Here is a 25,016-nt window from a genome sequence, read left to right on the forward strand (position 1 = left end):
AAATGTCATTTGGGTAGCCTGGACTATGCCAAGGACCAGAGACATGGGTTTGAATCAGCCTTCTTAATTAGGCAACTGCTTCAGTTGTTGACATTATCTAGTCGGAGACAATATCAGTGCATGGTCCCTTTAAATTAATGGAAGCTTCAATAATCAGTCTAAACAACAAATAGCCAAGCAGGGCAGCAGAGTTGCCCTCCCCCATCAGCATCCTTGTGACACCACAAAAAACAGAAATGAATGGGATGTTTTAAAATTTGGTCCAATCTGAACATGCAATGGAGGCCAATCTACTTAATTTGCCTGCTGAGTACTGGATGGGTCAATAGTGGAACCCACAATGGTATAATTTTCTAATGCCTACACTGTACCAAATGTTTTTTTTAAATCAGCTACTGAATAATTAATGAAGTTGCAAGATCAGTCTGGTGCATTTAAAATAAAACAACAAATGGCTAGAAAATCATTTAGGCATATCAAAGTGGTTGACAACAGATTCACGGCGGCAAATCTCCATATGATGGGCTCCATCCAATCTCTGCATTAAAAGGTAACAAGTGGAAACAAACCACACTGCATAGAAATTTTCAGGCAGGACAGTAATTGGTCACTGTAATTGGCTTGAGCAAGCTTTGACCAGGGAGTGGTAAATTCTGCCAGGATTTTTGCGCCTGACTGCTATCCAGTGACTCCTGCCAGAATGTGGATGTCAGATGTGGCCAAGATCAGGCTCAACTGTGATACTTGTCATCAAATAATCTGCTACGGTGTACATTGCTGATCCACACAAACAATGACCCCCTTGGACTGTCCGTGCTCATATCTTAACATGATTCAGTACTTTGGGGGGGGGGGGGGGGGTATTGAGCAATGTTCCCCCTAAGGTGCGCGGTGGTGCATTAATCAGGAGATCCCGCGCAGACCACTCAAGCTGCTGGAAGATACCGCACAGCAGCCGCACAGCAAATTTAAAAGGACCGCGCACAAAAAAATATTAGCGGGAACATTGATGGTGACTATGTGAAATCTCATTGTAGTCCGCAACCGATTATGCATGTCTGTGGGTTAATCAAAGATAGTTTCATCCTCAAAATCATTTCTGATTTTGTACATGCATTATTTGAACTCTGAATAACTCACAATTACATTCACTCTTGTGCAAGGAATATTTTGAGGCTCAAGCTAACAGGACAGTTAAAGAGTCAGTATCTTGCATGAGAAACTACAAAGCATTTTCAAATTACCCTTTGAGCGTGGGTCCCACAGCCTGATGTGCCTGTCTGTGCTGCCTGATGCCAGCCGTTTACACAATGGGGAATAAGAAATGCAATTAAACACTCTGTTCCCACTCTGTAGAGGAAAAAAAGACAGTTAGGAAGCTGGGAAATATGCAGAAATCTCCTGTTTGAGAAAGCACAGAAATAATACAAGTCATCTCAAGGAGAGACTTAGCTTCGAGTACCAAATGTGATTTGGCTGCCGTATCAAAAATATCATATGTTCATTCTGATTTGACAGTTTGAAAGATTGATCTGCAATCATGTCACTCTTTAGGTTTTTAGACATTAACTAGCTAAAAAAAAAACAGCCTTTGGCAGAAAGACTGAGCACAAAAAAGAGCGAGCAGAGAAGAGAGATTAAAAAAAGCAGACATGCAGTATCATCCACAAAAGCAAACGTTAAAATACACCATCCTAGGTATTAACAGTGCACTTAAAATGCAACAAAAACGTTTTTTTCTTGTGGTGTTACAAAAGGTTCTGTATCAAGCATCACCAGAGAAATCCTGGGAGTGTTTTTTATGGTAGAAAGAGAGAAACGACGGCCACACCATAGCAACACTCACTGTCAAGATTCACACCTAAAGAATGGCTACTTGAATAAGTAACTATAGGGGCAAGCTTTACATGAATGGCAACTTTAAAATCATAAACACAAGTCCAACTGGGAAGTGCTTTAGAATTACGCGATAATTCAATTGAATATATTTGTTCTTTAATAGTTTTTATCCACAGCTTTCCAGGAAGGTTTGGATTACTTTGCAGTGCTTCAACAACCAATGAGATATTGCATCAACAAAATGTACCAAAGTGACAAGAAAGGATTTGTTCCTTCAATTCGCACATGGAACGATCTGTTCCAGGTGAAGAGCAGAAATATATACACACAAATCAATCCCAGGCTCTTGCACTCTTCAGAATGGCCAACTGCAATTGCAGCCAACACCTCTTTCCTCGACCTCCCTAATTAGTCCAATTCCCTCAAACAGAGCTGTGGACATAATGTGCTCATTTATTCCACTGTGGCCCAGAAGTGTTTGATTCCAGAATCTAAGCTGCCCGTGTAAAGGCTACCAACTCACCAGGGTACATTTCTGGGCTCCAGTTTCAGCATCCCAGATCTTTATGGTATGATCCCAAGATGCACTACAGAGTTCCTCCGTATCAGACCACAAGACTGAGGAAACCGCTTCATTGTGACCAGACAGTGTCATCATAGGAGTCTGTGGAAGAGGATATTCAAATTAACAATGGTGCCTCCTAGTGATAGACCATTAAGCTAACAAGTTCTCATCTAAAAGATAAAATATTTATTACAAAAATGCACATTAAAACATACATAATAAACTTGCAAAAGGATCCTGTCCTACTACCAGTGGAAAACCAAAAATCCAGAGCTACCAAAGACCCTGAACATCTCTAATAGCTGCTCCCAGCTCAAGTCATACATCCAAAGGATTTCCCCAATTAGTTTTCCAACTTACTGGCACTTTCATTTTAATCAAAAGTGAGCTTAAAGTTCCAATTCAGCCTTTCTTCCCCTTAAGATGAAGGAAGCTACAAGCAAACAACTAGTCTTAAATCAACACAGACTCTGCACACTGGCACTTTAATTCAGACTCCCAATTTAAATAACACAGGTGAGCAAAGCGCCTGCTGACCATAAGAAAGCTGGTTACTATAGTAATTGCTAACTTTCTTCATTGTCAGGTGAGCAGAGAATGACCACTTTAAAAATATTTGTGATTAAGATTAAAACTACACAATGCTAGTGAATGAAAGCGCTAAATGGGAAAGCCTTCTCATACAATGCTGATGCATTTTTATATATCGGTAACATTCAGATGAATTGACATGGATGCACAAAATTAGCTTAAAACTTGCAAGTCCTTTTCCAACTTGGTTATATACTAGGTTGGCATATATTGAGATGAAGCATTGCAGCAAGGAAGATCGAGAAGAGCGTTGATGCGATGATGCAGCCCTGCTTGACCTTGGTCCGGACGTGGATTGGATCTGTGGTGGATCCATTGGTCAGGATCACGGCTTGCATGTCGTCATGGAGCAGGCGGAGGATGGTAACAAACTTTTGGGGACAGCCGAAATGGGAGGAGGACGCTCCATAGTCCCTCATGGTTGACAGTGTCAAAGGCGGCCATGTACAAGGGTTGGTGCTATTCCCTGCATTTCTCTTGCAGTTGGATGGAATCCGCATTATGATTCAGAGGAGCTCTTCAGCCACAGGAAGAAGACAGTTGAGGAGGATCCTTGCGCTGATTTTCCCAGTGGCCAACAGCAGGGAGATTCCTCTGTATACAGTGGACTATATACAGTAGACACCTCAAAACTGGAGAAGTACCACCAGCGCTGCCTCCGCAAAATCCTGCAAATCCACTGGGAGGATAGACGCACCAACGTCAGTGATCTCGCTCAGGCCAACATCCCCAGTATCGAAGTACTGACCACACTCAACCAGCTCCACATGCCCGACACGAGACTCCCTAAGCAAGCGCTCTACTCGGAATTCCTACACGGCAAGCGAGCCCCAGGTGGGCGGAGGAAACATTTCAAGGCCACCCTCAAAGCCTCCTTGATAAAGTGCAACATCCCCACCAGCACCTGGGAATCCCTGGCCCAAGACCGCCCAAAGTGGAGGAAGAGCATTCGGAAGGGCGTTGAGCACCTCGAGTCTCATCGGCGAGAGCATGCAGAAATCAAGCGTGGACCGTGGGGCAAACCAGGCTCCCCACCCACCCTTTCCTTCAACCGCTGTCTGCCCCACCTGTGACAGAGACTGTAATTCCCACACTGGATTGTACAGTCACCTGAGAACTCACTGAGTGGAAGCAAGTCTTCTCTATTTTGAGGGACTGTCTATGATGATGACATATTGAGGATTTTAGCCCCACATATGTAGGATTATACCCAAGTAGTACAGAAATCAGACCCAAATCATCAGGGTCAATTTCAAGCACTGCAGCGATCAAAGCTGTAATTTGAAAATGTCCAAAATAAGTTTGCTTCAATAATGGCTTTCTCTCGCTTGGAATAACATGGCAACTGTTTTTTGTTGGAAACTTCTGCTATGGCTGAACTGATCTGGCTGATTTACAACTAAACTTAACCCACAGAGCCTAAGAAGTTATTCTGCTTTGCAAAGTGGACTAAAAATACACCATTTTGCTCGTGATTTCTAGCCTTGTGACCCTTTCAAGAGGAACACAAACCATTCTTCACATTCGAGAGAGTTTCTATATATGGGGACTGTTAGGTAAAAACACAGCAAAATCTGCTAAATGCAAGTCTTTCAGTTGCTACAAAAACCTAAGTATCTCTACTTTTTTCCCTGTTGAGAGAGCCTGACCAACACCTGTCACTTCCTATTAACGGCATGATTGAAATAAGGTTCTCCCTGGATCAGGAAGGTGGTTCTCCTATGCTTTTTGGAAATAGGAGGTGGGTGGGGTGGATTGACCCATCCATCTCCACGGAGGTGTGTGGGGGGCCTGACCCATCCACCTCCATGGCACAAACCTGGTATTGCAGTACTTCCAGGAACGGTGCAGTGGCTCTCGGCCTTTTGGCTAAGAGCATTGGCACAGAGTGATCCTTGATGTGTGCAAGGTGACCTCTGGCGTTTGTGATTTGACAAAGAATTGGAAAGATTGGCTACGAATTTTTAAAAAAATGATTGAAATAAGGAACTCAAGACACCAAACCCTCAGAGTGCTTCACTGTGCCACCTCATGTGATTAATGATTTCACATTCCGGATAATGACATAACATGCTGTTCCTGTGATGGCCTGGTAATTCCCTCCGCTCCCAGAGTTTACAGTATCAAATAACTGCTTACTCGCGTTAATCCCAGTTGTTCAGTCTTCTGTTTTTTCCTTGGTCTGGATTCAGACTCCTCCACCATTTCTTCATCCTCATTGGGAACTAATAAAATAAAAAAAACTAGTTCAAACATCCAGGCTGTTGAGAAAGTAAAGATGGCACAGCGCAGTAGCAGAATAGAGGTTTATACATGTGATTCTTCCACATGCTAAACTCCTAATCTTGGGCACTGTGGTAAAGCAAAACAGCAGAGACCAGTAGAAACGGTCATATTGGGTTTTACAAGACATAATGGCGAGGGTGACCTATACATCTCCTCAGCCAGAATATGGAGCATGGCCCTCGAGAAAGCACAGGAGAAATAATGATGTCTCGTCCTGCTTTGTCAATACAACACAATGTAGGATTTATCAAGCGTACTACTGACATCTAGATCTCAATATTACACCAACGTGCAAGTGTTATAACTACATATTACCACAACATCTTTGAGCAGCTTGGGTCTGATGGGTTAGTTAAGATAAAATTGCATTGAACATTGCGAAGTTGTCCAGCACATAGGGTGCCTAAAATGAACTTCATCTAGTTTCTCTCCCATCTCCCTTCATGCCATCTCCGAGCTCATCTTGTCCATGAGACCCATCTCGTCCATGAGACTCATCTCCTGCCCGCTTGACCCTATTCCCACTAAACTGATCATCAATGTTCCCTTTAAGCTGCGTAGTAGCGAACTCACCAGCTTTTAAATGGGAAATATATCACTGTTCCTTCATCATCATTGGGTCAAAATCCTGAAACTCCCTCCCTAATAGTACTTTGGGAGTATCTCCACCACAAAGACTTTAGCAGTTCAAGAAGGTGGCTCACCACCACCTTCTCAAGGGCAAATAGGGATAGGCAATAAATGCTGGCCTTGCCAATGACCCCCACATTCCAGAGCAAATTTTTTTTTTTTTAAAAAACATGCATGCGCAGTATTTTGAATGGGCTGTGCAGTCTCTTAAAGGGGTCACACACCCAAACAAAAAATTAAAGGGAACTGTGCTGACCACCCAATTTCCCTTCCTAGGTAGCTGATATTTTTTACAGTTCTCTCTCCTCAGGTACTGCCGCCCTCTTCTTCAAATCTGCAGTCATCACCCCTCTCAAAAAAAACAACCCTTGACCCCTCCATCCTTGCGAACTACTGGCCCATCTACAATCAATCTTCCCTGTACAAAGTCCTTGAATGTGTCTCCCAAATCTATGCCCATCTTTCCCAAAACCCCACGTTTAAATCCCTCCAATCAGGTTTCCGCCCCACCACAGCTCTGAAACCGCTCTCAAAGTCACAAATCACATCTTGTGATGGTGACAGATAAACTATCCTTCATCACCCTTCTCGACCAGTCTGCAGCCTTTGACACGGTTGACCACACCATCTTCCTCCAACATCTCTCCAGCGTCGTCCAGTTGGGTGGGACTGCATTCACCTGGTTAGTTTCTTATCTATCCAGTCATAGCCAGTCACCTGCAATGGCTTCTCTTCCTGCTCCCGCACCATTATTTTTGGTGTCCCATAAGGATCTATCCTTGGTCCCTTCCCATTTCGCATGTACATGCTGCCCCTTGGCAACACCATCTGAAAACACAGCGTCAGTTTCCACATGTATGCTGACGACACCCAGCTCTATGTCACCACCACCTCTAAATTAACAGACTGATTGTCCAATTAACATAAATTTCCTCAAACGAAATATGGAGACGATCAAAGCCATTAGCTGCATTCACGAACTCCATTCCCTAGCCACCGACTCCATCCCTCTCCCTAGCAACTGTCTGAGGCTGAACAAGTCTGTTCGCACCCTTGGGGCCATATCTGACCCCGAGGTGAGATTCCAACCACATATCCGCGCCGTCACTAAGACCGTCTACTTCCACCTCCGTAACATCGCCCGACTGTCCCTGTATCAGCTCATCTGCTGTTGAAACTCTCATCCATGCCTTTGTTACCTCTAGACTTGACTATTCCAATGCACTCCTGCCTGACCTCCCACATTCTACTCTACGTAAACTTGAGATCATCCAAAACTCGGCTGCCCGTGTCCCAACTCACACCAAGTCCCATTCACCCATCACCTCTGCTCGCTCACCTACATTGACTCCTAGTTAAGCAATGCCTCAATTTTAAAATTCTCATCCTGGTTTTCAAATCCTTCCCTGGCCTCGCCCCTCCTCCAGCCCTACAACCCTCAGAGATATCTGCGCTCCTCCAATTCTGGCATCTTGAGCATCCCCATTTTAATCGTTCACCATTGGCGGCCGTACCTTCAACTGCCAAGACCCTAAGCTCTGGAATTCCCTTCCTAAACCTCTCTTTCTTCCTTTAAGATGCTCCTTAAAACCTACCTCCATCTGCCTTAATATCTCTCGTGGCTCGGTGTTTGACACTGCTCCTGTGACGTGCCTTGGCGTGTTTTACTATGTTAAAGGTTGTTGTTTTTATATGGAGGCAATTCCTCCAAATAATGATGCGATAAAATATTGTACAATTCACTGACAAGAGCAAAAAAAATTTGAGTTGAAGCAAACCATGAGGTTTGATTTTAGCAATCTCCCATGAACTATGCCTTGACCCTATCCAGTAACGGAAGTTGTGATTTCTTTAAGAAAAACTGTAGATTGACAATTTGCATCTTGCAATTGACCAGGGATTCTGCATGAGAGAAAAAATACAGCTTTAGACATGAAAAATTTGTGGACAAATATTTAGTGAAAGGAAAGCAAAACCAATAGACAAAATTCTCCATTACCTGTCGACCAAATCTTTATCATCTTGTCCCATGAGCCACTGCAAAACTGAGAAAATACTTCAATAAAACACTTGGTAATGCAGATATTCGGCAAATCGAAGAGTAACAAGAGTTAAATAAGAATAACTACACTAATTGCAACATCCTTAGCTAAACATAGAATCTTACAGCATAGGAGGCCGCCACTCAGCCTGTGCCGGCTCTTTGAAAGAGCTGTCCAATTCAGTCCCACACCCCAGCTTTTTCACCATTCATAACCCTGCACATTAGTCCTATTCAAGTACATGTCCAATTGCCTTTTGAAAGTTATATGGAATCTGATTCCACCACCCTTTCAGGTAGTGCTTTCCAGAACTTAAACTTCTGTGTGAAGAAATTTCTCATTTTCCCTATACATCTTTTGCCAATTATTTGAAATCTATGACCTCTGGTTACTGATCCACTTGCCAGAGTAAATAGTTTCTCCCTAATTGCTCTATCAAAACCCATCACAGTTTGAATATCTCAATCAAATTTCCTCTTAACCTTCTCTGCTCTAAGGAGAACAATCCCAGCCTTTCCACATAACTGAACTTTCTCATCTTTGGTATCATCCTGATAAACCTCCTCTGTACTCCAGGGCCCTGACATCGTTCCCAAAGTGTGGTGCCCAGAATTGCACACAATACTCCAGCTGAGGCTTAACCAGAGATTTGTAAAGGAAGCTTTAATAACATGTGATTTGAGGTTTTACGGTGGTCCAACATTGTTCCCCTCTCTACACTGAATATCAATGACCAATACTGACCTCTCTCTACATAAAAACATAAAAAATAGGAGCAGGAGTAGAGCCTGCTCCATCATTCAATATCATGGCTGATCTTCTACATCAACTCCACTTTCTTGGCCTATTCCTAGAACTCTCAATTCCCTTAGTGCCCAAAAATCTATCTATCTCAGCCTTGAATACTCAATAGCTGAGCATCCACAGCCTTCTGTGGTGAGGAATTCCAAAGATTCACAACTCTTAAATGAACCTTCATTGCATCCTCTCTATAGCAAGTATATCCGTCCTTAGGTAAGGAGACCAAAACTGTACACAGTACCCCAGCTATGGTCTCACCAAAGTCCAACATAATTACAGCAAGACTTCCTTGCTCTTGTACTCCAACTGCCTTGCAATAAAGGCTAACATGCCATTTGTCTTCCTAATTGTTTGCTGTACCTGCATATTAACTTTGTGATTCATGTATAATAACACCCAAATCCCTCTGAATACCAATAATCACTAGTCGCAAACCTTTTAAAAATATTCTACTTTTCTATTCTTCCTACTAAAGTGGATAATTTTACATTTCCCCACATTATACTCCATCTGCCACTTTCTAGCCCAATCCCTTTGCAGTCTATTTGCATCCCCCTCACAGCTTACTTTCCCATCTAGTTTTGTATCATTAGAAAACTTAGATATATTACACTCAGTCCCCTCATCTAAGTCATTGATATAGATTGTAAATAACTGAGGCCCGAGCACTGATTCTTGTGGCACTCCACTAACTATAACCTGTCATCCCAAAAACGAACCGTTTATTCTTACTCTGTTTTCTGTCCATTAACCAATCTTCAATCCATGCTAATGTATTACTCCCAATCAAATGAGCCCTAATTTTGTGTAATAAACCAAACAATCCCATAATATTGAAACAATTTACTCAATTATCCTGCAAGTCACTCTGAAAAGGAAAATAAAAGTACAGATTCCTGTTTAATATAAATCCAACACCTAACATAGCAACACATTAGTACTGAATGAAATAAAGCTCATTCAGATTAGCTTTTTCAGCCAAAATGTCAGCTTCCAAATTAACACACATGAACAATCAAAATTGAAACTGGATCAGCTCTATCGATAGCTTAATGAGTTTATCCAGTGAGTAGTGAGCTGTGCAGCCGGGAAAGTCCCAAGCTTGATTTATGGTCTGTGTTCATCTCAGCTAATCACAAACTGTAATTGGGCTCAACATCCTTGGTTTAGAGAGAGCAACATTAGCAAGGGTTTCCTTTTCAAGCAATTGCTGTTGGAAGTGGATGCCAGGTGAAGACAGAATCCAGCTCACTGCAACTAGCCAACAATAAAATAGATTACTGCCACCAACGATCAAGGCTCACGCATAAATAATGGCCACGTGAGGAAAGGGAAGCCATGGGCCCAACTTGGAGTCAGTGCCTTTAGGAAACAAGGGAAGAAAGTTACTAGAGAAAATGGCCAATAAAAAAATATAAACAACTGGATGCACAACTAGCATTTATATTGCACTTTAACGTAAAAAAAACTTCCAAGGTTTACACAGAGGCGTAATCAAACAAAAATGGACACACAGAGACAAAGAAGGAAATAGGAGGGGGACCATTAGCTAGGTCAAAGAGGTGGGTTTTAATGGAAGCCTTAAAGGAGGAGAAATAGGTGGACAGATGAAGGGATTTTGAGGAGGTAATTCCATAGTGTATGACCTAAACAGTAGAAGGTGCAACCACCAATGCTGGTACAAAGTAATAGGGCAATTGTAGAGGCTGGAGCAAATTAAACTTATTGGGGGTGGGGGGCTGCCCATGAAGAGATTTAAACATTTTAAATTTGAGGTGTTCGAGGAATGGGAACCAATGTCATCATCGTCATCAAATTTGAGGTGTTGGGGGAATGGGAACCAATGTAGGTCTGCAAAGAAAGGGTGATAGGACTTAGTGCAGGATAGGATAAGGGCACCAGAGTTTTGGAGAAGCTGAAGTTTGGAGAATGAGAGGCCGACCAGGAGATATTAGAATAGACAAATTTGGAGGTGACAAAAGCTTGGTTAAAGGTTTCAGCATCAGATGAGCTGTGGCAGGGGCAGAGCTGGACAATGTAATGGAGGTGGAAGCAGAAGGTCTTTGTGACCGAGAGGATATGGAGTGAGAAGCTCAACTCGGGGTCCAATAGGATACCAAGACGGCAAACTGTTTGGTTGAGCCTGAAACAATGGCTTGGGAAGGAGTGGAAGTGGTGGTAAGGGTATGTAGCATGTAGTGGGGCCGAAGATGATAACTTCAGACTTCCCAATTTTTAAATGCAGGAAATTGTGGCTCATCCAAGACTGGGCAGTGGACAAGCAATCTGAACAGTTATCTGCTGACACACAAAGTTGTCATGAAGAGTTCATTGTAAATGTAGTGTAAAGTTGAGAATTTGGTGAGAATGGGAATTTAATGCAGAAGGGGAAGGAGGTGCTGCTTTTTGCCTCCAATACTTGTAGTGTTCAGTGTAAGCTTGAGGCATAAGTATTTAAAATTTTGTCCAGTGTTTTAGTGCTCAGTACAAGTTAGTGTGTTAAAAAAAACCTTACAATAGACTAACATGTAGATATAAATAAGAGACTAAGAAATGGCAAAGCAGGTTGTGTGTCTGGACTGCAGTATGCAGGAGTTTGTGGACAGCAAGACTGCACCAAGCAAACACGTCTGCAGTAGATGTTTCCAACTCGAATCTCTCCGGCTCAGAGGCATTGAGCTGGAGAGTCTTCGACATGAGAGTATCTGGATAGTTTGCTCCAGACCTTGGTCATACCTCGTAGAAATTGCAGAATCAGTATGGGGCTGATGTGACCAATAGTGTACAGAGTAAGTGGAACCCAAGTGAGATAGGGAACGAGGATCCTCAGAAGTTGATCCGAGCCAACAAGCATAATGTATATTGCTATCTGGGAGGATAAGGATAAAGACTGTCAGAAGGACTGCCAGAATCCTGACCATGGCACTTTGGAGCAGGAGGCTGTCCAAAGGGAGGAGGAGGAAGAGGGGAAGTGTAATGTTGTAGTTATAGGGGATTCTATAATTAGGGGGACAGACTGCATCCTTAATAAGAAGGATCGAGCGTCCCACATGGTATGTTGCTTACCTGGTGCCAGGGTGAGGGATATCTCGAACCGAGTTGAGGATATTGGAGCAGGAGGGAGATGATCCAATCGTTGTGGTCCATGTTGGGATCAACATAGGAAAGAGTAAGGAAGAGGTTCTATCTGGAGAATACTAGGAGCTAAATTAAAAACCAGGACCTCAAGGGTTATAATCTCTGGATTATTACCCGAACCACATGCAAACTGGCATCGGGACAAGCGGATTACAGAGGTGGCTGAAGAAGTGGTATGGAAAAGAGGGGTCCCATTTCATGGGACACTGGCGCCAGTACTTGGACAGAAAGGAACTGTGCTGTTGGGATGGACTCCACCTAAACCGGGCTGGGATCAGGGTCCCAGCAGAAAGTATAAATAGGGTGGTCACGAGGACTTCAAACTAGTAAATGGGGTTGGTGGGGTGGGGGTGAGCTCATGTGATAAAGGTACTATAAATAATATTTCTAAAATAAACTAAAGGGAAGAGAGTAGAGTACTCGACAGAAATTGTGCTTTAGGCACTACAGGTGAAGAGAAAACTAAAAGATGTTAAGTGATTAAGCCAGGGGAGGAATAGAAATGTTTGAGTAAAACATTAGAGCAGAAGGACAAGCTAGGGTGTGACACCCAAATAAGAATTCTTTATACAAGTACAAGAAACAAATTGAATGAATTGCAGGCGCAAATTCAACTTGGGAGGGTACGACATGGTAGTCATTACGGAGACATGGCTGCAAGACGGTCAGGAATGGAAACTAAATATACCAGGCAATAAGAAGAACATAAGAATTAGGAACAGAAGTAGGCCATCTAGCCCCTCGAGCCTGCTCCGCCATTCAATAAGATCATGGCTAATCTGGTCGTGGTCTCAGCTCCACTTACCCGCCCTCTCCCCGTAACCCTTAATTCCCTTATTGGTTAAAAATCTATCTATCTTTGACTTGAAAACATTCAATGAGCCAGCCTCAACTGTTTCCTTGGGCAGAGAATTCCACAGATTCACAACCCTCTGGGAGAAGAAATTCTTTCTCAACTCGGTTTTAAATTGGCTCCTCCGTATTTTGAGGCTGTGCCCCCTAGTTCTAGTCTCCCCCACCAATGGAAACAACCTCTCTGCCTCTATCTTGTCTATCCCTTTCATGATTTTAAATGTTTCTATAAGATCACCCCTCATCCTTCTGAACTCCAAGGAGTAAAGACCCAGTCTACTCAATCTATCATAAGGTAACCCCCTCATTTCTGGAATCAGCCTAGTGAATCGTCTCTGTACCCCTTCCAAAGCTAGTATATCCTTCCTTAAGCAAGGTGACCAAAACTGCACGCAGTACTCCAGGTGCGGCCTTACCAATACCTTATACAGTTGCAGCAAGACCTCCCTGCTTTTGTACTCCATCCCTTTCGCAATGAAGGCCAACATTCCATTTGCCTTCCTGATTACCTGCTGCACCTGCAAACTAACCTTTTGGGATTCATGCACAAGGAGCCGGCGCCTCACAACTTGAGCCGCCTCGGGGAAATCCCCTCCGTGCCTTTCAGTTCCGCGCGGAGGGGTTTCCTGTACGGGCTGCTCCTGCACACCCTCAACTTTGCCATCCTCGCCGGCCGTCCGGACACGCCATGGCGTACTATCTTGCCGTCCGGAGGAGGCGGGGGTCCCCGATGGAGGGCACTCTACGCAGGGGTCCTCCCACTATTCATCGGGGACTTGGCCTGGAGGGTGGTGCACGGAGCAGTGCCGTGCAACAAATTTTTAAGCCGGTTCACGGACTCCCAGGCCGCCTGCAATTTCTGCGGTCTGGAAGAGTCCGTGTTCCATGTTTTTATGGAATGCACAAGGTTGCAGCCCCTGTTTTATTATTTGAAGGGGCTGCTCCTGAAATTCTGGCTGCACTTCAGTCCCACTCTCCTGATCTTTGGGCACCCTGTGCGGAGGGGAGCGGGTAGGTCCGAAGGCCTCCTCGTAGGACTGCTCCTGGGCACGGCCAAGGGTGCCATCAGCCGGTCCAGGCAGCGGGCGGTCGAGGGGGTCGTTCAACCTGACTGCCTGCCTCTCTTCCGCTCTTACATCCGGTCCAGGGTGTCCTTGGAGATGGAGCACGCGGTGTCCACCGGTACGCTCGCGGCCTTCCGCGAGAGGTGGGCACCGGAGGGACTGGAGTGCATCATCACGCCCGGCAACCAAATTTTAATTTGATTTGACGTTTTTAAGTTTAATTTGTTTTAATTGCCGGTGCTTTTAGTGTCCCCCTTCCCTTTTATAGGGGGCACTGGGGAAAATTGTGATTTTAGTGCCCAAAAAAAAACAAAAAAAAGAAAAACACAAAAAAAAAAAGGGGGAAAAAAAAAAGGGCCTTGTAAATGTCTGGAGTGTCACCCAGGTCGGGTGGCACCGTTTAATGTTTTATGTTTTTGCAGGTGAACTCCAAAAAGAGTTTCATGCACAAGGACTCCGCTAAGCCTGGCGGAGCTGACCGGCGCCCTCGACCGGCTCTCGAGGGGAAAAACCCCGGGGCTGGACGGGCTGACCGTGGAGTTCCACAGGGCGTTCTGGGACGTCCTGGGGAGCGACTACGCGCGGGTCCTGGGGGAAAGTCTGGCGACCGGGGAGATGCCCCTCTCTTGGCGCAGGGCAGTCATCGTCCTGCTGCCTAAGAAGGGTGATCTCCGCCTCCTTAAGAACTGGAGCCCGGTCTCCCTCCTCAGCACAGACTACAAAATCTTCGCCAGGGCGATGTCTGCTCGCCTTGGCGCCGTGCTGGACCACATGATCCACCCCGACCAGTCCTACACGGTCCCGGGCCGGACAATCCACGATAACATCCATCTGGTCCAGGACCTCATCCATTATTCCCAGGAGGCTGGTCTGTCGGTCGCCTTCCTATCCCTCGACCAAGAGAAGGCGTTCGACAGGGTGGATCACGACTATCTGTTCGGAACTCTGCGCGCTTTCGGGTTCGGGACGCATTTCGTTGCCCGGATCCGACTTTTGTATGCCGCCGCGGAGTGTCTGATTAAGGTTAACGGGTCCTTGACGGCGCCCCTTCGCTTTGGGAGAGGGGTGCGCCAGGGATGCCCCAAGTCCGGCCAGTTATACGCCGTTTGCGTGGAGCCTTTCCTGCGCCTCCTGCGGACGAGGTTGACGGGACTGGCTCTGCAAGGGCCGGGCGTGGAGGTCGTCTTCTCGGCTTACGCCGATGACGTGCTCCTCGTGGTAGAGGATCCCGCTGACCTGCGGAGGATGCGTGAGTGCCAGGAGATTTACTCGGCCGCATCCTCCGCCAGAATCAACTGGGAGAAATGTTCCGGACTCCTGGTGGGTCAGTGGCGGGTGGACTCCCTGCCGGAGGAGCTCAGGCCTTTTGCCTGGAGCACGACCCATCTCCTCTATCTGGGAGTCTACCTTAGCCCCGACGAGGAAGCCTGGCCGGCGAACTGGCAGGAGCTGGAGGCCAAGGTCGCCGCTCGCCTAGGGCGCTGGACAGGACTGCTCCGAGTGCTGTCCTACAGGGGTCGAGCGCTAGTCATAAACCAGCTGGTGGCCGCCATGTTGTGGTACCGGCTGGTCACTTTGACCCCTCCCCCTGCGTTTGTCGCCAAGATACAGAAGAAGCTGGTGGACTTCTTCTGGAACAACAGGAAGCACTGGGTCTCTGCCGCGGTCTTGAGTCTCCCGCTTAGGGAGGGCGGTCAGTCGTTGGTGTGCGTCAGCGCCCAGCTCGCGACTTTCCGTCTTCAGACCCTGCAGAGATACCTTTACGTTGAGCCCCCTCCTAGGTGGCGTGCTCTGGCGATGTATTTCTTCCGCCAGCAGCACGGCCTCAACTACGACACGCAGCTCCTGTTTGTGAGTGTGGGGGGCGTCAGGACCGCCTTCCAGGAGCTGCCTGTCTTTTACAAGGAACTCAACAGGGTCTGGAACAAAGTCTCCACCAAGCGCAGCTCTCCACCGGCTGGAGTGGCGGCCGTCCTGCAGGAGCCGCTGCTCGGGAATCCGTACCTCCACGACCGAGGTTTTGGGTGGCGGTCGGACAAGAGGGCTGTGGCTGGTGAGGTGACCAGGGTCAGGGACCTGCTCGATGGCGGAGGAGCGGGCTGAATGGCGCCAGACGTGCTGGCGCGGCGCCTAAATTCTGCCAACGTCCGCCGCGCGGCCGATGCCATCGAGTCGCTAAAAGAGCTCTGGGCCCCGACTCCGTTAGGTGCATCGAGGAGGCTCAAGCACGTGGGGAGATCCCGTCCGAACTGACCCCCGTCCGGACGGAATTCCTCATCGGCGCCAAACCCCGGAACCTCCCTCGGGGGCCGGCGCCTCACAACTTGAGCCGCCTCGAGGAAATCCCCTCCGTGCCTTTCAGTTCCGCGCGGAGGGGTTTCCTGTACGGGCTGCTCCTGCACACTCTCAACTTTGCCATCCTCGCCTGCCGTCCGGACACGCCATGGTGTACCATCTTGCCGTCCGGAGGAGGCGGGGGTCCCCGATGGAGGGCACTCTACGCGGGGGTCTTCCCACTGTTTATCGGGGACTTGGCCTGGAGGGTGGTACACGGAGCAGTGCCGTGCAACAAATTTTTAAACCGGTTCACGGTCTCCCAGGCCGCCTGCAATTTCTGCGGTCTGGAAGAGTCCGTGTTCCATGTTTTTATTGAGTGCACGAGGTTGCAGCCCCTGTTTTGTTATTTAAAAGGGGCTGCTCCTGAAATTCTGGCTGCACTTCAGTCCCACACTCCTGATCTTTGGGCACCCTGTGCGGAGGGGAGCGGGTAAGTCCGAGGGCCTCCTCGTAGGACTGCTCCTGGGCACGGCCAAGGGTGCCATCAGCCGGTCCAGGCAGCGGGCGGTCGAGGGGGTCGTTCAGCCAGACTGCCTGCCTCTCTTCCGCGCCGACATCCGGTCCAGGGTGTCCTTGGAGATGGAGCACGCGGTGTCCACCGGTACGCTCGCGGCCTTCCGCGAGAGGTGGGCACCGGAGGGACTGGAGTGCACCATCACGCCCGGCAACCAAATTTTAATTTGATTTTATGTTTTTAAGTTAATTTGTTTTAATTGCCGGTGCTGTTAGTGTCCCCCTCCCCTTTTATAGGGGGCACTTGGAGAAAAAATACGATTTTGTGCCCCAAAAAAAACCCCCCCAAAAAATAAAAGGGCCTTGTAAATGTTTGGTGTTTCCCCCAGATCAGGGGGCACGGTTTAATGTTTTTTGTTTGCTCCCAAAAGAGTTCATGCACAAGGACCCCCAGGTCCCTCTGCACCACAGAATGTTGTAATTTCTCCCCATTCAAATAATATTCCCTTTTACTGTTTTTTTTCCCCAAGGTGGATGACCTCACACTTTCCGACATTGTATTCGATCTGCCAAACCTTAGCCCATTCGCTTATCCTATCCAAATCTCCTTGCAGCCTCTCTGAGTCCTCTACACAACCCGCTTTCCCACTAATCTTAGTGTCATCTGCAAATTTTGTTGCACTACACTCTGTCTCCTCTTCTAGGTCATCTATGTATATTGTAAACAGTTGTGGTCCTAGCACTGATCCCTGTGGCACACCACTAACCACTGATTTCCAACCGGAAAAGGACCCATTTATCCCGACTCTCTGCTTTCTGTTAGCCAGCCAATTCTCTATCCATGCTAATACATTTCCTCTGACTCCGCGTACCTTTATCTTCTGCAGTAACCTTTTGTGTGGCACCTTATCGAATGCCTTTTGGAAATCCAAATACACCACATCCATCGGTACACCTCTATTCACCATGCTCGTTATATCCTCAAAGAATTCCAGTAAGTTAGTTAAACATGATTTCCCTTTCATGAATCCATGCTGCATCGGCTTGATTGCACTATTCCTATCCAGATGTCCCACTATTTCTTCCTTAATGATAGTTTCAAGCATTTTCCCCACTACAGATGTTAAACTAACTGGCCTATAGTTACCTGCCTTTTGCCTGTCCCCTTTTTTTAAACAGAGGCGTTACATTAGCTGCTCTCCAATCCGCTGGTACCTCCCCAGAGTCCAGAGAATTTTGGTAGATTATAACGAATGCATCTGCTATAACTTCCGCCATCTCTTTTAATACCCTGGGATGCATTTCATCAGGACCAGGGGACTTGTCTACCTTGAGTCCCATTAGCCTGTCCAGCACTACCTCCCTAGTGATAATGATTGTCTCAAGGTCCTCCCGTCCCACATTCCTGTGGCCTGCAAATTTTGGCATGGTTTTTGTGTCTTCCACTGTGAAGACGGAAGCAAAATAATTGTTTAAGGTCTCAGCCATTTCCACATTTCCCATTATTAAATCCCCCTTTTCATCTTCTAAGGGACCAACATTTACTTTAGTCACTCTTTTCCATTTTATATATCTGTAAAAGCTTTTACTATCTGTTTTTATGTTTTGCGCAAGTTTACCTTCGTAATCTATCTTCCCTTTCTTTACTGCTTTTTTAGTCATTCTTTGCTGTTGCTTAAAATTTTCCCAATCCTCTAGTTTCCCACTAACCTTGGCCACCTTATACGCATTGGTCTTTGATTTGATACTTTCCTTTATTTCCTTGGTTATCCCTTCTCTTGCCGCCCTTCTTTTTCACTGGAATATATTTTTGTTGTGCACTATGAAAGAGCTCCTTAAAAGTCCTCCACTGATCCTCAATTGTGCCACCGTTTAGTCCTTGTTTCCAGTCTACTTTAGCCAACTCTGCCCTCATCCCACTGTAGTCCCCTTTGTTTAAGCATAGTACGCTCGTTTCTGACACAACTTCCTCATCCTCAATCTGTATTACAAATTCAACCATATTGTGATCACTCATTCCGAGAGGATCTTTTACGAGATCATCGTTTATTTTTCCTGTCTCGTTACACAGGACCAGATCCAAGATGGCTTTCTCCCTTGTAGGTTCTGTTACATACTGTTCTAAGAAACAATCCCATATGCATTCTATGAATTCCTCCTCCAGGCTACCCCCTGCGATTTGATTTGACCAATCGATATGTAGGCTAAAATCCCCCATGACTACTGCCGTTCCTTTTTCACATGCCTCCATTATTCCTTTGATTATTGCCCGCCCCAACGTGAAGTTATTATTTGGGGGCCTATAAACTACGCCTACCAGTGACTTTTTCCCCTTACTATCTCTAATCTCCACCCACAATGATTCAACATTTTGTTCATTGGAGCCAATATCATCCCTCACAATGTTCCCTCTAATTTTCTTTCTCTGCATGAGACCTTTAAATTTGCTGTGCAGTATCTCTTCCAGCAGCAACAGCTGGTATACAGCCTGCATGGGAACTCACGATTAATGATTAGCCATGATCCTATTGAATGGCGGAGCCAGCTCAAGGGTCGTATGGCCTACTACTGTTCCTAATTCTTATGTCATGATGCATGCACCTTAGGGGGAACCTTGATACCAGGTTACAAGGTCTGCATAAAGGATAGGGAAAATGATAGAGGGGGAGGAGTAGCCTTCGTAATTAACGATGAAATCACTTTAATGGTGAGAGGATATAATGAGAGGGTAAGCAGGCACTGGAGACTTTATGGGTAGAATTAATAGAAAATGATTTCAGACCATGGTGGGAATTGTATATAGGCCCTCTGGGAGCAGCTGTGAGGTGTTACTTCACAAGATAAAAGTTTACGGGTTTGGGGGTAATATACTGGCATGGATGGAGGATTGGCTAACTAACAGAACAGACAGTCGGAATAAATGGTTCATTCTCGGGTTGGCAACCAGTAACTAGTGGGGTGCCGCAGGGATCAGTGCTGGGACTCCAACTATTTACAATCTATATTAACGACTTGGAAGAAGGGACTGAGTGTAACGTAGCCAAGTTTGCTGACGATACAAAGATGGGAGGAAAAGCAGTGAGTGAGGAGGACACAAAAAATCTGCGAAAGGACACAGACAGGCTAAGTGAGTGGGCAAAAATTTGGCAGATGGAATATAATGGAATGTAACTTTGGAAGAAAAAGAATCAAAAGCAAGTTATTATTTAAAAGGAGAAAGATTGCAAAGTGCCTCAGTACAGCGAGACCTGGGGGTACTTGTGCATGAAACGCAAAAGGATAGTATGCAGGTACAGCAAGTGATCAGGGAAGCCAACGGTATCTTGGCCTTTATTGCAAAGGGGATGGAGTATAAAAGCAGGGAAGTCTTGCGACAGTTATATAAGGTATTGGTGAGGCCACACATGGAATACTGCGTGCAGTTTTGGTTTCCATATTTACAAAAGAATATACTTGCTTTGGAGACAGTTCAGAGAAGGTCGATTCCGGGGATGAGGGGGTTGACTTATGAGAAAAGGTTGAGTAGGTTGGGCCTCTACTCATTGGAATTCAGAAGAATGAGAGATGATCTTATCGAAACGTGTAAGATTATGAGGGGGCTTGACCAGGTGGATGCAGAGAGGATGTTTCCACTGATGGGGGAGACTAGAACTAGAGGGCATGATCTTAGAATAAGGGGCCACCCATTTACAAACAGAGATGAGGAGAAATTTCTTCCCTGAGGGTTGTAAATCTGTGGAATTCGCTGCCTCAGAGCTGTGGACATTGAATAAATTTCGAACAGAAATAGAGTTTCTTAAACGATAAGGGGTTATAGGGAGCGGGCAGGGAAGTGGAGCTGAGTGCATGATCAGATCAGCCATGCTCTTATTGAATGGCGGAGCAGGCTTGAGGAGCCGTATGGCCTACTCTTGTTCCTATTTCTTATGTTCTTATATTAGAATGTACAAGTACAGACCATGTAACAAAGGCAAAGTGGTTTTAATGGGGGATTTTAACTTTCATATAGATTGGGATAAGCAGACTAGCTCATGTCAGAAAAGTAGTGAATTTCTTGAGTGTATTCAGGATAGTATTCTGTAACATTATGTCCGAGAACAAACAAGGTGGCAGGCCATATTAGATTTAGCAGTAAGTAATGAGTCAGATTTAGTTAACAGGCTAACAGGCTGTGTGTGAACATTTATCCAACAGTGATCATAATATGATTGAGTTCAATGTAGTGTTTGAAAGCAAGAAACGCAAAAAGGCTACTAAGATTCTAGATTTAGGTAAGGCCGACTTCAACGTGATGAGACAGAGACTGTCCACTGTAAACTGGGCAAATCTGTTAATTGGTAAAATGACAGATTAGTAGGTGATCCAAACATAATTTAATGTGATACAGAACCAGTTTGCAGCCCTTAGGGGCAAAAAATAGCCATGGACGACTGAAGAGGGAAGGGACAACAGAAAACAAAGAAAAAGCATACAAAATGCAAAAACTAACACAAATCTTGACAACTGGGAGAGATACAAAGAACAAATAATGACAAAACAGATAGTAAAGGAGTATGAAAAGAAATTTGCAAGAGATATCAAAATTTACAAATATATTAGGAAAGAGTGTGGTCAGGAGCAACGTGGGCCCCTTGAAAACTGCTAACTGATATTGCAAATGAAAATAGGAAATGGCAGACACGTTGAATAATTAATTTGCGCCCATATTTACAGTTGATGAAGGGGATAACATGCCGGATATCCCAAGGAAACTAATATTAAATTAGGAACAGGGACTCACCAAATTTAAAGTAAGCAAAATAACAGTAATGACAAATGCCAGGACTAGATGATTTCCATCCCAGGGTTTTAAAGTAAGTAGGTTACACTATTGCAGATACCCCAACTTTAATCTTCCAAAGTTCTCTTGATTGGGGAACCGTTTTTTTTTTAAGATTGGAAAATTGCGCATGTCACTTCGCTAAGTAAGGTAAGAGAGGGAGACCAGGGAATTAAAGACCAGTTTACCCAACATGTGTTGTTGGGAAATTACTAGAGTTTATACTTAAGGATAGAGTGACTGAACACCTTGAAAAATTTCAGCTGATCAGAGATAGCCAGCATGGATTTGTAAAGTGTAGGTCATGCCTAATGAACCTGATTACATTTTTTTGAAGAGGTGACGAGAGTACTGGACAGGGGAATGAATGTCTATGGGTGTTATTTATATAGACTTCCAGAAGGCATTTGATAAGAGTCTATTAGCTAAAGTTGAAGCCGAAAGAATTTAAGTCTAATTATTAACCAGGTTCGGAAATTGGCCCAACAGCAGGAGACAGAGTAGGAAGAATGGGCAGGTACTCTAATTGGCAGAATGTGACTAGTGGTGTCCCATGGAGATCTGTGTCAGGGCCTCAACTATTCAACATATTTATTAATGACTTAGATGATGGGATAGAAAGCCACATATCCAAGTTTGCCAATGACACAAAGATAGGAGACACTGTAAACAGTACAGATGGAACCATAAAATTACAAAGATATATCAATAGTTTAAGTGAATGGGAAAAACTATGGCAAATGGATTTCAATGTAATCAAATGTGTGGTCATCTATTTTGGATCTAAACAGGATTGGAGAGTACTTTTATAAATGGTGAAAAGCTAGAAACAGTAGAGGGCCAGAGACTTGGGGGTCCATATACATAGATCATTAAAATGTCATGGACAGGTACAGAAAATAATCAAAAAGTTTGTAACACTCTTCCGCAAACTGAAATTGATGCTAGGTCAGTTGCTAATTTTAAATATGAGATTGATAGATTTTTGTTAACTAAAGCTTTTAAGGGATATGGGCCAAAGGCGGATGTATGGAGTTAGGTCACAGATCACCCATGATCTCATTGAATAACAGAATAGCCTCAAGGGGTTAAATGGTGTAATCCTGTACCTATGTTCCTATGACAACATAGGCAGTGGACAGGTCAAACGAGGTGGTGGAAAGGTAAAGCTGGATGCCATCAGCATACATATGGAAGCTAACCCCATGCCTGCAGATGATATCGCCAAGAAACACTATTGAGATGAAGGGGAGATGGCCAGGACAGATCTTTGAGGGAATCTTGTGGGAACAGTGCAGGACAGGAAGCAAAGCCATCGCTGGAAGCGCTAAGGACAATCTCACTGAGCAGGACAACAAAGGAAAGGCATTGGAGGATGACAGCATGATCAACATTATCAAAGGTAACAGAGGTGGAGGAGAAAGAGGAGAAATAATGTCACACTGTCAGTCACAGAGGAAGTTATTTGCGATTTTGGTTAGAGCTGTTTCAGGGACGGTAACCTGGAGTAATTCAAGCATGGAGTGGCAGGACAGACGGGCATGGATTTGGGAGGCGATAAGATGTTCAATAACTTTGGAGTACTATGACATGTAAGAGCATTGTTGTGCCAATGCACAGCCAGTGCTTTACAGTGAACGCGATTCCAGTCAGCATGATCAATCTACTGCACACGTATGGAAGACCCAAGGATGATCTTACTCTATTTCTTTCAGCTCTCAGTAACCATTTAATATAGAGGTTATGATTGTTGGATTAACACAAGTTTGAGCATGAGATTCATTTGTATTAAACTGGGTATAGATGATTAACGTTTTATTTGTGCACTATAGAGTACACTTCATTTTTCTGATAAATGTTTTTGGTAACTTATTTGGTGCTTCTGTGCTCACCATGCGAAGGATTTAAGCAGGGGAACACTTAATATCTAGTCTCAGCAGCAAGCACTCCCAGGAGCAGAAAAAGCTCCATCTTTTCTCCGACAACACACCCAATTCCAACTGCACAATTCACGCATTCTTTAAGATCCAAACAATTAATGTCAACATCCCTCTGACAAACAAGAAGTTTGCTTCAAACAATCATCAATGTTGCCTTTAAGGACTGGCAATAAGCTACAGAGCAATCTGTGAAACACATGGTATTACAAAGTAATTGAACATGTTACATTGCTGACAATCCACCAAACAAATGAATTCTTCATCTCAGTCATGATAATGTGCAAAATGATCAGTTGGATACCAAACACAGAGCAGGGAAAGTCGAAGGAAGTCAATCCCAGAAAGCTTTTGCATACTTCCTAACAAACTGCTCCAAATGGCATTGCCAAAAGCCTAAAATCAGATGACCGGACATGAAAGCACAAGCACATTTTACCAAAGAGTGATGGAGCATGTGTCCAGGTCTTCATTACCCCAGTGAACTCCTGATCTTAATGATGGTGCTGTTAGCGATGTTAGGCAAAAACGACTTTTAAAAAAAACACCTTCCAACAGAAAACACTGCAATAATGATACCAGGATTTCTCAGGTTTGGTGCAGCGCATGCAAGATAAAATACATGCATCCTTAATACTGGCTTATTGGCTCTTCCCAATCCGCTGGTACCTCCGAAGAGGATTGCCAAAACTACTAAACCAGATAAAAGGTCAGCCTGCAGAGCTAGACGGATAGTATCCCAATGTCATTTATCCAAGAAAAGACAAACAGCTAAATTCTCATAATTAAGCAACTCACTTTGGTTTTGGTGTTGTCCACAGCAATTGACTCCACACTTGCAGCATGTCCTCGACAGGAGTGCAATGCTTTCACTTTGTTCTTTTCCCAGTTCCATTCCCATAAAATAATACTCTGGTCTTGAGAGGCACTGAGCAGCAAGTTGCAGGGACCAACTAACAGAAAGAGCATGTATAAAGTTAAATAAAATCACACCCCTTGAATTTATATTGTGCCTTTAACGTAGTAAAATATCCCAAGGCACTTCACACACCACATTTATAGAGCAAACACAGCACATGAAAGCACAAGCACATTTTACTAAGGAGCGATGGAACATGTGCCCATGTCTTCATTACTCCAGTAAACTCCTGATCTTAATGATGCTGCTGTTAGAAGAACAGCAAGCGAAGTCCAGACATGTCCCTACAAAGAGGTGGGAGGAATGCTGATGTGCTCATGCCTCTTGCAGCAGCATTGCAAGAGGCCTAGGAATACCCACCCACAAGAGTGTGAATGCGTGTGCAAGGAAATCTAGGCAAGCAGAGAAAAAAGGAACATTACCGTGCCCAAAAATAGTGCATTTTTACTTGAATTACCAGCAATGTACTCTAATTGACAGGAAGGTGGTCATATATGAAATCTTTCTAATCTCTAATTTTTGCTATCCTGATGTTATACCTTCAATTTTAACACAAGGTTTATGTTGATCTTTTCACTGGAACAATCCAGAGGTCATAAGAACATAAGAAATAGGAGCAGGAGGAGGCCATACGGCCCCTCGAGCCTGCTCTGCCATTTAATACGATCTTGGCTGATCCGATCATGGACTCAGGTCCACTTCCCTGCCTGCTCCCCATAATGCCTTATCGGTTAAGAAACTGT

The 25,016-nt window shown here is 44.9% G+C and overlaps 1 protein-coding gene across 1 annotated transcript in view; it reads right to left on the reverse strand.

Annotated features, from left to right (window-relative positions):
* wdr12 (WD repeat domain 12) overlaps positions 1–25,016 on the reverse strand; it is a 60,741-nt gene that overhangs the window by 7,088 nt on the left and 28,637 nt on the right. The window contains exons 6-10 of the mRNA XM_070876048.1: positions 24,153–24,307; positions 7,911–7,956; positions 5,135–5,220; positions 2,363–2,503; positions 1,245–1,350 (exon numbers count right to left, since the gene is read on the reverse strand). Coding sequence (XP_070732149.1) covers positions 1,245–1,350; positions 2,363–2,503; positions 5,135–5,220; positions 7,911–7,956; positions 24,153–24,307 — 534 coding nt within the window. The remainder of the gene's footprint in view (positions 1–1,244; positions 1,351–2,362; positions 2,504–5,134; positions 5,221–7,910; positions 7,957–24,152; positions 24,308–25,016) is intronic.

The sequence above is a fragment of the Pristiophorus japonicus genome, chromosome 3, assembly GCF_044704955.1.
Source record: "Pristiophorus japonicus isolate sPriJap1 chromosome 3, sPriJap1.hap1, whole genome shotgun sequence".
NCBI lineage: Eukaryota > Metazoa > Chordata > Chondrichthyes > Pristiophoridae > Pristiophorus > Pristiophorus japonicus.